This window comes from Alligator mississippiensis, chromosome 1 (genome assembly GCF_030867095.1).
Source record: "Alligator mississippiensis isolate rAllMis1 chromosome 1, rAllMis1, whole genome shotgun sequence".
Classification (NCBI taxonomy): domain Eukaryota; kingdom Metazoa; phylum Chordata; order Crocodylia; family Alligatoridae; genus Alligator; species Alligator mississippiensis.
In genome coordinates, this window is record NC_081824.1 from 254388077 (window position 1) to 254403262 (window position 15186).

The following is a 15186-nucleotide window of genomic DNA, read 5'->3' on the forward strand; positions in this document are numbered from 1 at the left end:
GATCTGTTCGTCATGCATCTGCTGATGCACGATAAAGTGCCGTTAGATTTTCTGATGGCTTTGTCACACTGCCGACTCATGTTCATCTTGGAGTCCACTAGGACTCCGAGATCCCTTTCCGCTTCCATTCCACCAAGCAGGTCATTCCCTAGGCAGTAGGTATGCTGGACATTTTTCCTCCCTAGGTGCAGCACTTTGCATTTCTCCTTGTTGAATTGCATCCTGTTGTTTTCCGCCCACATGTCCAACCTGTCCAGGTCTGCTTGTAGTTGTTCCCTGCCCTCTGGTGTGTCCACTTCTCCCCACAGTTTTGTGTCATCCGCAAACTTGGACAGAGTACACTTCACTCCCTCGTCCAAGTAGCTGATGAAGACATTGAAGAGTATCGGTCCAAGGACCGAGCCCTGCGGGACCCCACTGCCCACACCCTTCCAGGTCGATACTGACCCATCCACTACGACTCTCTGGGTGCGACCCTCTAGCCAATTCACCACCCACTGGACTGTGTAGTCATCCAAGTCACAGCCTCTTAACTTGTTTACCAGAATGGTGTGGGATACCGTATTGAAGGCCTTCCTGAAGTCTAAGTATACAACATCAACCCCTACTTTTGCATCCAGGTGTTTTGTAACCTGGTCATAAAAAGAGACCAGATTAGTCCGGCATGTTCTGCCTGCTACGAACCCATGCTGGTTTCCCCTCAGCATAATTTGTCCTGCTGGGCTCTCGCAAATGTGAGCCTTGATAATTTTTTCGAAGACTTTGCCTAGGATGGAGGTGAGACTGACTGGCCTACAGTTGCCTGGGTCCTCCTTCCTCCCCTTCTTGAAAATGGGGACCACATTGGCCCTTTTCCAGTCCTCCGGGACCTGGCCCATGTGCCATTAGTATTCAAATATTACTGCCAGTGGCTGTGCAACGACGTCAGCCAGTGCCTTCAGTACCCTCGGATGGAGCTCATCCGGGCCTGCCGACTTAAAGGCATCCAGTTCCTCCATGTGACTCTGCACCATCTCAGGGTCTACGCACGGCAGTCTGGTGCCTTGCTGCTGCCTCTCTACAATCCCAGTGAGAGCCTTATCCTGCCCCTCACTTAGGAACACTGAGGCAAAGAACTCATTGAGGAGTTCAGCCTTGTCCCCCCTGTCGGTTACCAATTGCTTCTGCCCATTTAGTAGGGGTCCTAAATTCCACCCTGGGCCTTCCTTTTACTCCCTATGTATCTAAAAAAACAATTTTTTGTTATTCTTTACTTGGGATGCCATCCTCAGCTCCATGGTAGCTTTGGCCCGTCTAACTGCCTCCCTACAAGTGCGAGCAGAGAAGGTATACTCCTCTTTGGTAATCTCTCCCTGTTTCCACTTTTTATATGCTCCCCTTTTAGTCTGCAGGCTGCCCTGGATTTCTCTGGTCAGCCAAGGAAGCCTCCTGGCCCCTTTCCCTCCTTTTCCTCACATCAGGATCGTCTCCCTCTGTGCCCGAAGGATCGTTTCCTTAAGGCACAGCCACCCTTCCTGGGCTCCCATCTCTTCAAAATTCCTACTCTGCAGTGCGTCCTTGACTAATTGCCTGAGTTCATTGAAATCAGCTTTCCTGAAGTCTAGCACTTTCACCCTACTACTTACCTTACCCACTCGATGTCTTATGAAGAATTCTATTATTAAGTGATCACTGTCCCCCAGGTGACCACCCATCTGTAGGTCTCCTACCATATCATCCTCCGTTGCCAATACCAGGTCCAGTAAGGCATTCCCCCTAGTGGGACCATGTACCTCCTGCGTCAGGTGGAGGTCCTGTACACAGGATAGGAACATGCGTGAACGGTGGGACTTTGCTGTCTGCGTCTCCCAGCAGATGTCTGGGTAGTTTAGGTCCCCCATGACTACCACCTCCTTAGTTTTTTATGGTCTCCGAGAGCTGCCTCAGGAGCCCCGAATCTAGTTCTTCCCCTTGGTGTGGGGGTCTGTAGCAGACCCCTACCACCAAATCCCTTCTCCTTGCCCCCCATGTAACAACCCACAATCCTTCTACTTTCTCCTCCTTCGATTCCGTCTTGATGAGGGTCGATGTATATTGCTCATTGACATAGAGCGCAACCCCTCCCCCTTTCTTCCCCACCCTGTCCTTTCTGTATAGCCTATAACCCTCAATATGTACTGGCCAGTTGTGGGAAGAATCCCACCAGGTTTCAGATAGCCCTACTAAGTCATAGGTGTTTAGTGCAAGCAGGAGTGCTAGTTCATCCTGCTTGTTCCCCGTGCTCCTAGCATTAGTATATAGGCACTTGAGCCCTGTGACTGGTGCCTTTTTTGCCCCCCAGCTCCAATTCCCAAAGGGCCCCTTATTGCTTACCTGCTTACTGCTTATCTGTGCTGTACTGCTGGCCGCCCCATGGATTGCAGGTTCCCTATGTTCTCCTTCTTCAGGCTGGACTGTTCTTGTGGGTGCCACATGGTTTGGTGGTCCACGGCTTCCCCCACCCTCATCTTCCCCTCCCCCTGAGGAGCCTAGTTCAAGCCCGCCGGAGGAGATCCGCCAATCTAGAAGAGAACACACGCTTACCTTCGGGGGACAGGTGAAGCCCATCCCGACTGAGCATGTCCCTCGTCGTGATGTGCGGGTCATTGTCCAGGAAGCCGAAGCCTGCCTCGAGACACCACTGCTGAAGCCGCCAATTGGTCTCTCTAATGCAGTTCTCCTGCTGTCTTCCGCGTCTGCTCACTGGTAGGACAGAAGAGAATACCACCTGTGCACCGAACTCCCTCAGCACGCCGCCCAGAGCATGGTAGTCTGTCATCAGGTCATCGGGGGTTCTCCTGGCCGCATCATTAGTACCCACATGGACTAGGACCATGGGGTAGTAATCGGTGGGCTTAATCCTGGCCTGGATTATTCCTGTCACATCCCGAATCTTTGCTCTGGGCAGGCAGTAGACCCATTGTGCTGAGGGGTCCTGGTGACAGATGGGTCCTTCCGTACCTCTCAGGATGGAGTCGCCTATGACAATCACTTGACGCCTCCTCCTCTGGATCTGCTTGAATCTCTTGACCTGTTCAGAGTGTGGAGAATGCGACGTTGGTTTCTGCCCAGAGGTTTCCTCCTCTCCTTCCATCTCCTGCAGGGTCGCCAGGGCCTCGTACCTGTTCACCAGTTGGACCGGAGGAACTGGTACCGGTTTACTGTGAGCAGCTCCGGTCCTGGATGTGACCATCTGCCACTCTGCTGTGGAGGGCACTCCCCAGGGTGCTTCTTCCTTGGGTGCCTGGTCCTGCAGGGAAAGGAAATAACTGTCAATTTCATCCTCTGCCTCCCTGATCCCCCTCAGCCTGCTAACCTCCTCCCGGAGCTCCCTCACCTGCGCCTCCAGAGCCCTAAGACGGGCACCTGCCGGACAGGTGTGGGGGCCCCCAATCTCTGCCCCCCCTGGCCCTGCTGGGGATCCCTTGCAGGCCAGGAGGCAGGGGGACACCAGATCCCCCATGGGCTCGGTCTGGGTGAAGGCCTCAGACCAGCCCCGGGTAGGCATGGTCCCCCTGGGCAGAGGCCCTAGCAGCACTCCTCGTTGACACCATTGTATAAACTGCTGTTTGTTAGATCTGTGTGGTGTCTACGCTCTACCCCTACAGGAGTCTCCCTCCTGGCCCTTCCTGCCTGCCCGCCGGTGCGAACGCCTGTGCAAACACTGGTGCGCTCTGTTCGAGCTGCGCGGCTCCCTACCGGCTCAGCTATAAGGGACCCGGGGGGCTTCCCCTCCGGATCTGGCTCAGCTGTGCTGGGTCCCTCCGCCCCACTTACCTTTGGGGGATCAGCTGCTGCTGCCCCCGCTGCCGATTCCTCTGTTGCTGCTTCTGCCCCCGGTCAGTAAGTAAGTAAAGGGGCTACAAGTGCGTGCAGGACACACGTGTGCCTGGATCCTCTCCTTCCTGCTGCTGGTTCCCGAGAAGCATGTCTGCCCATCCTTCAGTGATGTGTCTAGTCCATCACGGCCATTGGCTTTGTCACTTGTCATTCCTCCTTTATGCTTGCTAGATCCAGGAAGGCAGGAATCCCTGACATGTGAGCAACTTTGAGGCCAGCAGAACTGGTTGCAGTTTCTGGCCAGACATAAATAGGAGTGGTCATTTTTGTTTTCCCCTTGTAACCTTTGGTTACCCAAGTGCAGTACAAATTCCACATGCTGTAGACTTACTATTCCTTCTTTCTCCAGAGTGCCTCAGTGTGTAAGAACCTGCAGGCTGAAACACAAGTGGTGGTGGTGATTTGGAAGATGACATCAGGAAGCTCCATGTGCTTGGAGAATTTTGCAATAGGTCTGAGGATGCCACATGGCTTCTAGCAGCAGCACAGAGACTATTGTTCTTCTAATAAAGATCCAAGTTCCTGCAAACCAAGTGGAGTCCCTTTTATTACTGCACTGAGTTCTGTGCGTCCTTTCCTTTCTTGTGTCCTTGTGACAAGGTATTTAGCAGAATTCACAGATTCGCTGAATCTGACAGGCCATGCTGTGACCACTTCTGCTGTGACTTTGAAGGGTGTCAGCCATGTGATTTAACACCTGCATCACCCTAGCTCCTGTTCTGTGTGTGAAACATGGTGGCTGCATGTGGCTGCATGTGAGAACCATAGTGAAGATTGTGTGATTTAAAACATCACTTGCACAGCAAAGAGAACTGTTAGCTCAGAAAGACTTGGAACCATGCACAGTTGGATTTCCAGTCAAAGAACCTGGTAGCAGTGTGGAAGCAGTGAAGGGAAGAGATGATTTTATACTGCAGCAAGCCCAAGAGAAATAAAGCCACAATAAATGCAATAGGAAAGGGCACTGAATTTTTTGATAAAGATGAGGTCTTCTCTGTGGCTTTATCTGAACATACGTACACTACAGAGGAAACCTACTAAAACATCATCTGGAATATCTGCTGCTATGTTGGTAGAGCAGCAATCAGTCAGATTCCAGTTTTGCTGTGGAGCCATGTCAAGTACCATGCTGTGCTTCCTCCCTCCTGTCTCTTCTGCTGTTGCACTGGTATTAGGTCCATGGCTTGCACTACTTGGCTGCCATGCCTACCACTGGATGGCACTCTTCAGTGTTGACCCCAATGAGTTTCAGGTGGTATTGTGTTGTTTTTTTTTATTGATAATCTGCATTTATCTACTGATTGTATAATTGTTTTACTGTATGATCAGTATCTGCTGTCATCTCCAAACTGATATTACTGCTGGGTAGTTTTGCTTAGGAACAGTTCTTTCCTTGTGCTTCTCTTGTGCAGGTACTAGGGAAGGAGTGGATTGTCTGTCCCCTCCAGTCTGCCTTCCATGCTGCCTCATGTTCAGGGTAGAGCACGGACCAGGCTGCCTTTGTGTTCCCTGTAGGAGAGAACTTTGGGCCGTGCACCTTGCATAGAGGAAGACATTTTGGGGGAAACATTATTTGTTTGTATTTGGGCTTTTCAAGCCACTGTCAAGCCTCCTAGGAATTGCACAAAACAAGCAACCCGGGGCTGGACCCGATGATCTTGCAAGGTGAGGTCCCTTACGGCCCTAATGCCTATGAATCTATGAATAAAACACCTCTGGTGCTCAGAGACCATGGGTCTTTCACAGTGAAGAGTGAATGTGCATCTTGCATTTGTTTTATTGTGTTTATTAATTCCATGGCTGCTTATTTGTTTCTCAGATAGTACCCTGAGACTGATGTATAGCATAGTATTGTGTTCCTACCTGTATATAGGGGGCAGTTTGTGAAGGTAAGTTATTTTGAAAAGTGTGCTGTTTATCCTCCTTAAATGACTCGCAGTGGAGGAAATACGGCATTGTTTTGGTGGAAAACTTTGGGCATTGGCAGGGGTTTAGAATTAAATTGCAATATTGGCCCCGGTGATTCTTTTCCCAAACACATTGTAACTGAGGCTATGGACACACATTACCAGTTTAGCACAACGAGCATCTAGGTAACACTATGGAAGATGAGCATCAACACGTTCAGGCCATCTGTAGCACCATGACAGTGGCACACCCATCAAAAAAAAATCCTTTTTCAAAGAAGAGCTTCTCTGTATCACTGTTTTGTAGTGTCATGTATAACATGGACAGCTGCATGTAGCACCACAGAGTCTCTTGGACCTCCTCAGCATCCCACAGTCCTGCGCCTCTCCATACTTTCTCTCCAAGGGAGAAGGAAGGACACTGGATTGGCTCTCTGACAGTCCATCCAGACCCAGTGTTATGGAGCCCTGCTTGGGGCTCTGCTGCCGCCACTGCAGCCACAGAGACACTGGCAGCGGCTGATTGTCTAGTGGTGGTAGCAGTTGGAACAGCTGCTGTCATCACTGCATGGGTAATAGCTGGTGTACCTGCAGCAGTGGCTGCTTCCAGCTGTTGCCATGCCTTTAAGGTGTCTTTGTAGCATTCCAGTCAAGGGCTGTGCATGTGTGCACACCCCTGTAGGGCTTTCTTTTTTGTAGCATTATAAATGAACATGTGTCTGTAGCCTAATTCATACAAATAAGTTCTTTTGCACTTTGAAATACCTTTACAGCTATTGTTGTCAGTTTTTTTTCCATTTTCAATTAACATATATTGTTCAACAAGAAATATATGGAAAATCCTTCACATCTATTGTATGCCAGTGAAAGTATAACACTACAGCTTTCATAGAAAAAGTAATATTTTAAAGGAGTCCTGTCCAATATGGGGAGTAAATGATATTTGAACTGTAAGACCGACCAAGGGGATGACACTTAAAAACATACTGCCATGTAAGAGGCACCGAACAAGACGTTGCTCTGAAGACTCCAAGCATGCGTTTTTTCTGCGGAACAGTGTCTTAAATACTAGCATATAAAAAGACAAGTGGCTAAGTAGAAAACAAGAAATCCCCCTCAGGGCACAAGGCTCATTTCTCTTGTGTGTCCAAACCCTGCTTGATGCATGATGGAACGTACTGATTCCAGGTTGGCCCAGAGGTAGCATTTGCTTAGATCAGCCCAGCAGCTGTTCTAACAGGCCACTGGATGGAGCTCTGCTTTGCTCCCTTCCTCCCACATTATGCCCCAAATGTTGGGTACTCTGGCATGTACTCCACTGGCCTTCTGTACCCAGGATCTGGCCCTTGTGTACCTAGTGACACAAACAGTTTATCATGAGAAATTGATCCAGGGCACCTGAGGTGCCAGGAAGATTTAGCAAAATGATTGCAGAATAAATGTAAAGGGTCAAGTCCTGAGAAGTACAGAGTGTATGAGTTTGAGTAAAATTTTCAGGTGCTCAGCTGTTCATAGAATAATAATAATAACCCTCTGAGTTTTTATAGGAATACAAATACACAGTACACTTACAGCTAATGTTAACTTGGTGATTTAGTATAAGATAACCAGCATTCATTCCTGCCCTTGAGTCCTAGGTTCATGTAGCAACCAACTGTAGGAAAGTTTTATGGGTTCCCTCTGACACTTAACTAAAGTTTACCCAGATAGATATAGATTATAGTAGTGCAGTCCAGTGTCAGCACTGTGCTATTGCAGGGCCCCTGCTCCAAGGACTTGTTTCAGGGTTAAGTGCTACTGTACGCTGGCACCTGTGATTGGAAGGGCTGGACTATGCATTCTCCTGGCATAAGTTTCCATTCATTGAATTGGTTATGTGGGCCTACTGAAATAGGGACAAGGGCTCCCACAATTGCACTCAAGTTGGAACTTCTTTTTTTTTTATTTAAGGAAAATTTTTCATGTCCCAGGTCAAATTAGCCAGATCAGATCCAAATCTGTTTGAATGATCCAGAAACTGTATGTGGCCCTGCTACCGGCAAGTAGTCTTCACCCCAGCCTCGGGCTTCAGATGCTTCCAAATCCTTTGGCAGGCATCTCACATGTAAACCCAAGCCCGGAGGCTTGAGGTTCGGGTGCCTCTAGGTTTTGCTTGCCCTCAGCTGTACAGCCTCCAGAGCAAGCTAGGGAGAAGTCTTCCATTTCCATAAAGTAGCCGCGTTGTTGAGATCCTCCCACTAGAAGCTAGCCAGTGGGAAGCTAACTATGAGGCTTTCATAGGGAGTTCTGTCCGCAAGCAGGCAAGGGTGCACCCTCCGCTACACAGTGCCGTTTTAATTGCATTACCTCGGTCAGAGTATTTCCCCTGCCACTATCATAGTCATGGTACTCAAGTTGGAACATTTACCACAGTTTGGTTTTTGAGTGTAGGTGAGCCTAGAAAGAGAGGAGGCTGAGACTGGGCATGCAGATTCTCCCAGCCTTTGTGGCTAGCGCCCTTCTTTATCTAGAACAGTAGGGGCCAACTTTTTTTGTCAGGTCTCACAAATTAGCTCCATACCCTCCTTGAGTGCCACTCTGGTCCCCTTCCCATGTCTGACCTGATGCTCTTCTTTTTGCTCTGTGCTCCCTGCCTGACCTGCTGCTCTTTTTGCCTCCTTCCCAATCTGCTGTTGTGCTGCCTGTCCCCTTCCTAATTTGCTGCGTGCCACACACATATAGGCTGTCTGTGCCAACTGTGGCACCTGTGCTGCAGATGGGCCACTCCGACCTACAGCATGTCAAGTATAAAATTTGCCCTGTTCTCTTCCCCACCCTGTTTTGTTTCCCTTTGTCCCATTTTTCAGCGCCGTCTGCCAGAGCAGGGAAAGTTTGAATGATTACTTCTGTGCAGGGTAGATTGTGAAGCCAGCAAATATGTTAGGGATGCCAGATAAGGACAGAGACCATCATACTAATTATTTTTTTCTTACTATGTTAATTTGACCTGCCTGATTCTGATCTCCAGGCAGGTCTACACAGCTCTCCATATGCACATTGACATGCGGGTTTGGATTCAGAGGGGGTGTAGTAAGGTAAATGCTTCCCTGCTTTGTTTTAAGCCCCTGAAACAAGTAAAAAAATCTCTCTTCCCTTCCCCTCCATGTTCAGCAGCACCTCCCATCCACCCCACTCCCCTCTAACACTTCTGCAGTCCTTGGGGACCCCGCGGCTCCAGAGCTGCTCCTGCCCTGCTCAGCTGGGGACAGCGGCAACTGCTGCAGTGAACAATGGTCTCCTGCTTCCTGCCTGGTTCCCTTGCCTGGGAGCAGGCTCAGGGAGTGGAACTCGACCCATCTGAGCCCTGTTCCCTATGCACCCTGTCCGGAGAGGGGTGCAGGAGTGTCTCTAGAGCCTCACCTCCCCCCACCTGGCAGCCCTCAGGTCAGCCAGGGAACATGGGGACAGTGGCAGGAGGGGCAGAGGGGCATAGGAAGGGAAGGGATGTGCTTCAGAGCAACAAGGGGAAGGGAGGAGGACAGGGAGAGGGTGATTGTTATCCGATTGGAGGACTTAAAGAAAAAGTCCTTGCCTGATGTTTCTGTAGGGTGGTCTGCCCACCCCAGTGGGGGGGAGAGGGTGTATCCCTACAGCTGTAATTGGTCTTCCTTCATCTCCACCTTAATAAAATCCTGGATCTGCCCCTGCCAACACAGGCTCCCTGGGCAGCCTGTCCAATCTTGAGGGGCCACTTTCATGTGTTTAAAGAGAAGTCTGCAGCAGTGTCCCTCCTATCCTCCTGTTTCCCTCCTGGGATTCCTAGTGAGAGGGGTGGTGGTGGTGGTATGGGAATAGGGTAGGAGGTCTCTTCACTGTTTCCAGCTTGGGCCCAGGCTGTGAGGCATAGATACCTGGAGAGGTCAGTTGGCAGGTGTGAAAGATTGGAGCCCTAGCAACATGTCTGTACTAGCAACTCCCCCCACCGTCCCCCAGTGTGGATCAGCTCTGCCCACAGAAGAGGCTTTCTGTTATCTGAGAAGTATAGGCTACAATGGCAGAACCCCTTCCCTTCCCTGCATGCACTAGGTCTGCAGCAGAGGGTCCTGCTGACTTAGCAGCAGCATCAGGGGCTCTGCATTGTAGATGAACCCTTGGCTTGCATTTTACATGCTTGTATGATCACTTTTCCCTAAAGTAACAGCTGTAGCGTGGACCTGTTGCAGTACCTGTCTCTGATCTGTTTACAAGCTGGTGTTGGATGGGAAGGAGCAGGAGGAACTGGGGAAACCCAGCTGGAAAGAAGGGGGGATACATTAAACTCTAATTGCAAAACTCATTATCCTAGGGAAGCCAGACCTGCTCTGTGTTCACATGAGCAGTGAATTAATGAATGCTGCTCTTGCTCCCTCTGCAGATTTGGGTAGGCAGCCTCTGGCTGGGATTGCACAGGGGAGGGTTTCTTCATTGCCAGCAATGCTAGAAAATTGGCTTTTTTATTTTTAATGGCAATTTACTTTTTGCAGAAGCTGCCAGATCCAGTCTCCAGAAGCGTCCTGGTCTGGTATCCTTGTGTAGACAGATTTCCTTGCTTCTTTGGGAGTGTGCACTCTCCCCAAGTAAACATGCATGTGTGTGTGTTCATGTGCATTTGTGCACAGAGATGCATGCTGTAAAAATGAAAAAGCTGTAAGAGGGGTTTCTCTGAAGCTTCTGGGCTCCAGCTTGTGCTGTCCTTTTGTGACAAAAGACTCAGATGGATGGGTTTGCCTTAAAATCCCTCTCTCACCTGGAAGGGAATAAAGTATTCCTTGTTGCCTTGGTGATGGGAGGAAGCAGGCATTTGTCACGGCATATCTGGCCTCTAGAGCAGACTGGCTCCTGCAGGTTTCCTGGGCTCACTGCTGCTCACTGCAGGCTGCAGCTTTCTTCTGTTTATGGCTTATCTTGTTGCTCAAAGTTAATTGATACTTTCTGGCCATAAGATGCTGGAAGGGACAGTGTCTTCTGCAGAGAGCAGTTTCTGTGGCACCTGGGGAAACAACTTCATAGTTGATCAGGACTTGGCAGGCAGATAAGCTGCCTGCCTTTATTTTTCCTTTGCTTTAAGACAGTGAGTCTCAACCATTTTAGACTCAAGGTACCCCTTGCTAGACTTATGGCACCCCTTGGAAAATGCCAGCTTTTAGCTTTCACTTGGTTTTTGACTACGCAATAATAATAGAGCAATTCTTCTGTTGCAGAGAACTTGGAGAGACCACTCCAGGCCTGAATGGTTTTAACACTATGAATTCCTGTTTGAAATATCTGAGTTTATCTTGGGAAACATATTTGCGCACCTAACAGTGCTGACAGTGTGTGGTGCCCTGCGACATCCATAACAGGATCTCAAGGTACATCCCAGGGTGTTGCAGGACCATGGTGGAGAATCAGTGCTCTAGGATCTTGGTAACTTCCTGCTGCATAGATAGATAAACCAAAACCTGCAGTCTTTTCTCTGATCCTGAGGAAGCAACCCAGGCTCTATGCTTCTTCCCAGCACCACAGCCTTCCCTCCTCCTCCTCCTTTTACCTTCTGTTCCCAGAACATTTAAGCGTCTTTGTGGCTACACCCCAATTCCCTTGTGAGTTCCAGCTGCTGCTAGCCTTCCAGCCAGGCAGACTCTTAACTGCTGACTACCTGCAGCTGTGTCTAGGCTGAGCTGCAGACCCAACACCTTACAGTTCGGTAGGCTTGCTTCTCAAAGCAGAGTTTGAATCCAAAGCCTTCTGTAAGGGTTTGGCTGGGACATGGGTGTCCAGGCCTGTGGGTAGGCCACCAGGAGGTCAGCAAGGCAGGAGTGCAGATTATCAGAGTGTCAAGATGGGGTCTAGGTTAGAGGCGGTGAAAACATGGGGACCAAGTTCCAGGAAGGCTGAGAGGCAAAATCCAAGAGGTATAGTTTAAGAAGTGAGCCAAGATCAGAAACCAGGGGTCAGAGCCAGTGCCTCGTTCCAGGGGAGATGCAAGGTCAGAGTCCACAAAAGCTAAAGCCAAGTCAGGGGCCAAGAAAATCACCAGGAGCAGTGAATGTGAGGTTTGCTAGAACAGACTGAGACTTGTCATGGTGTGCCTGCAGCCTGAGGCTGCCAGTGTGCTTAAAAGGAGTAAACAGTGATTTCAGCAGCTCCATCTGGTGCAAAACTAGGGCAATTTCGTTAGCCAGGGATCAGGGGCAGGTGTGATGGGTCAAATGCCTGGCCCAACTCGGCATGATTGATCAATGATCAGAGACCTTGTCGCCTTCCAGAGGAATCCAAACGAACTCTTCTACCTAGCAGCAGAAGCAGCCCCTTGTCTTTGGTTGTCAAGCAACTAGAGAGAATGCCTTGCTCTTGCTCAGTAAGCTACACTACTATTCCATTTAAAATATGTGCTTGTCTCAAGCGTCCCAAAATATGTGCTTGTCCCAAGTAGGAAGTGTCATACCTGCCTTTTCAGCAGGTGCAGTAAATACACACAAAAGAGATTTCACAATGTTGGTCATGATACCGCCAGGATGAGAACTCTGGGCCCTCTCTGTGGCAGAATCAACCCTTATCTACACTGCAGCTCATTAAACTTGGATTAAACTTGTGTGCTTGGCAGTGGTGTGTGAAACCCTCCTGCCTTTTCAAAGCTCAAGATGCACAGCTGCAGTGGACCAGCCGGCAGTTGTGTGTGAAGGTATCCCACTACAGTGAAGAAGCCTGGGGCTATCAGCAGGCAGGCAAAAGGTGGCCCTGTGGTTAAGGCAATGAACCGGGACCCTAGAGAATTGGATGACATGCTCATGTCTGTGCTGCAGGCTTCTGTGGAGTGCCAGACAAGCATCATTAAACCAGACCTTTTGGGTAGAGCCTACTCCCTTCATAAAAAGAAACACCATCCATTCCCCCCCAAGGTCATCTGTCTGAATAGAGAAGGTCTCATGCTCCATGGGTCACTCCCAGCTCTACCACAGCCTCCCTCCTGGTGAATCCTCTGCAGGTATCCCTGCCTTGGCTTCTTCAGACCTAGGTTATTTTTCCATCCTGTATGCTTGTGCCCCCGACTTTGATTTGTTTAGGGTTCAAGGAGCAGTTTGGGCTGGTCAGGGGCTGAGTAGTTCCCCCAGCTTGTATGAGGTAATCTTAGTTGCAGCTGTACCCTGTCTGGGGCAGGGTTGATGCTGCATTGGGTGTGCTGGGGGGAGGGAGAGATGATGGGAAGTGTGTTTGGAGATGGTGCAGGTCTGGGATCCAGTCCTACACTTGGTTTGATACTTTAAAATCACAAATAGTGGTTGGGTTCCAGCCAGTGTAGAGCGAATGACTTGCAACCAGCTCTGTAGCTGCAGGCTTTCCAGCTCAGCCCTGTCATGGGGGACCCCTGTGTCTAATTACTGGAGCCTCTGCCTGTGCTTTGCTAATGACACCAGTCCTGACTATTCACTCCCCTGCCCTGCACCTTCCCTCTCCCACCAGCACCTCTGCCTACAAAGTGGAATATCTTTCTAACTAAATTCGTAAAGTCGCTGTCTCGTTCTTTCTGAGATTCCACCTGGGAGCCCATCTCTGGGATATATCCTTCCCTGGGCTAAGTCAGTGCTTCTCAACCAGAGTGCTGTTTGCACACCTAACAATGCTAACACCTACACCTGATTCACAAGATAAACCCAGAGATTTCAAATAGATATCTGTAGTGCCAAAAATGTTCTGTCCTGTTGTGGTCTTTCCGAGTTTTTTGCAGTAGAAGAATTTCTCTGTTATTTTTCTGTAGTCAAAAAATGAGTGAAAGCTGAGAGGTGACATTTTCTGAGGGGACCCTTGAATCTAAAATGTTTGAATATCACTGGACTAAGCCAGTGGCAAGGGAGTGAAGAGCTCCCAACAGACACAGGGGCTGTTCCTGAAGTGCCTTCCACTAACTCCTGCTGATACGTCTCCCTTTCTCCCCAGGTGGATGCTGTGCGGGTGTATGTGAAGAGCGACTCCGAGGACCTGCAGTACCCTGTCCTTTTTGTAGTTCGCCAGCAGAAGGGAGTGCTCTCATGGCAGGTCCCACTGATTTTTCGAGGCCTGTAAGTGACAGAGATTCTCTTTCCAGTTTTTGTCCCTTTTTTTTCTCCAGAAAAAATATTTCCCTGGGAGCTAAAACAATCTTAGGTTAAGTCTTGGGATATTAGGGTGATGAGGGTTGTGGTTTTTGGCTTTTAAGTTTCCTATGAGCTCAAGGTTGCAGGCATTTGGTGAAATGGTGCTGGGTTTTTCCCACCACCATTTTTGCTGAAAGGTGAATTGCACAGATGTACTTAACCCAGCAATGCCCTTTTTCAAAGCCTTTGCGTAGAGCATGCCTGGCATTCATTCTGTAGGTAATCCTGGCAGTTTGCCCTGTTCTGGCCTGCTCGCACCTGTCCTCGTCTCCTCTTCCGGCTCATCAGATCTCTCGCTCTTTGGTTTCTCCAGCACTGTGCAAAATACAAAGTGCAGAGAATGTGCAAGGGAAACATTTCTTACAGCCATTAAGCTCTGTTGCTGTATCATTGGGCACCTTAGTGTGCCAGCTGAATGCACCACAGCAATTTTACATCTACAAGAGGAATGGGTAGATAATACTTGGGTCTTCCAAACATTTTCCTGTATCTGGCTTAATAAGCCAGGGAGCAGAGTAGCCCGGGTTCCCCAGAATAGCAGGTGGTATAGTTGTTGGGCAGAAAGTTCTGCTTTTAATTTTTGCAAATAGTGATAAATTCCTGAGTATCCTAAAATAGGGCTGTTTTTCTGGTCATCCATCACTCATGATAAACCTGGCTTTGTGACCCACCAAAGCCTGCAGAGCTAACTACTGATAAAGCCTGAAAGATTTGGTAAAGGTTGGGGTTGGGCACAGGAGTGGCAGGGGAGCCTCATGACTAACTCGAGGGCAACAGTGAAACCATGGTGTGATCTGCACATTGCACCTCCAGGTCACTCTCCTGAATAGTGGTGCCCAACTTCCCCACCACAGCCACATCTGAGAACCTCCCTGTCACTGAGATTCTGTCTCACCCACAAGTCACAGCTGAAGGGAAAATTTCCAAGTGATCACCCTTATTCCTCAGTGCTGCAGGGTGGTTTATTCTACTGCAGGGGGCATTCTATCCAGCCCACAGGGCCCCTAAAAAATTAGAAAATTAACATTTATCTGCCCCTGGCTGCCTGTCATGTGGCCCTCAATGGCTTGCCAAAACTCAGTAAGCAGCCCTCTGCCCAAAATAATTGCCTGCCCCTGTTCTACTGGCTCTGGTGCTGCAGAGTCCAGCTGTGCCTGGCATAGGTGTCCAGCCCGCTCCCTCCCTGCAGGACGGCTGGGCAAGGACTGTGCATGAGGCTGCAGACCTTTTTCAGTTGGACTGCTGAGCCAGAAAAATCAGGGTAGGGGGATTCATTTTGATCTGAAGGG

At 49.4% G+C, this 15186-nt stretch overlaps 1 protein-coding gene across 3 annotated transcripts in view; it reads left to right on the forward strand.

Annotated features, from left to right (window-relative positions):
* The window catches only part of SIDT1 (SID1 transmembrane family member 1), a 76869-nt gene that overhangs the window by 20269 nt on the left and 41414 nt on the right, over positions 1-15186 (forward strand). For all 3 annotated transcript variants that reach the window (XM_019476514.2, XM_019476515.2, XM_014603880.3), the window contains exon 2: positions 13701-13822. In XM_019476514.2, coding sequence (XP_019332059.2) covers positions 13701-13822 — 122 coding nt within the window. The remainder of the gene's footprint in view (positions 1-13700; positions 13823-15186) is intronic.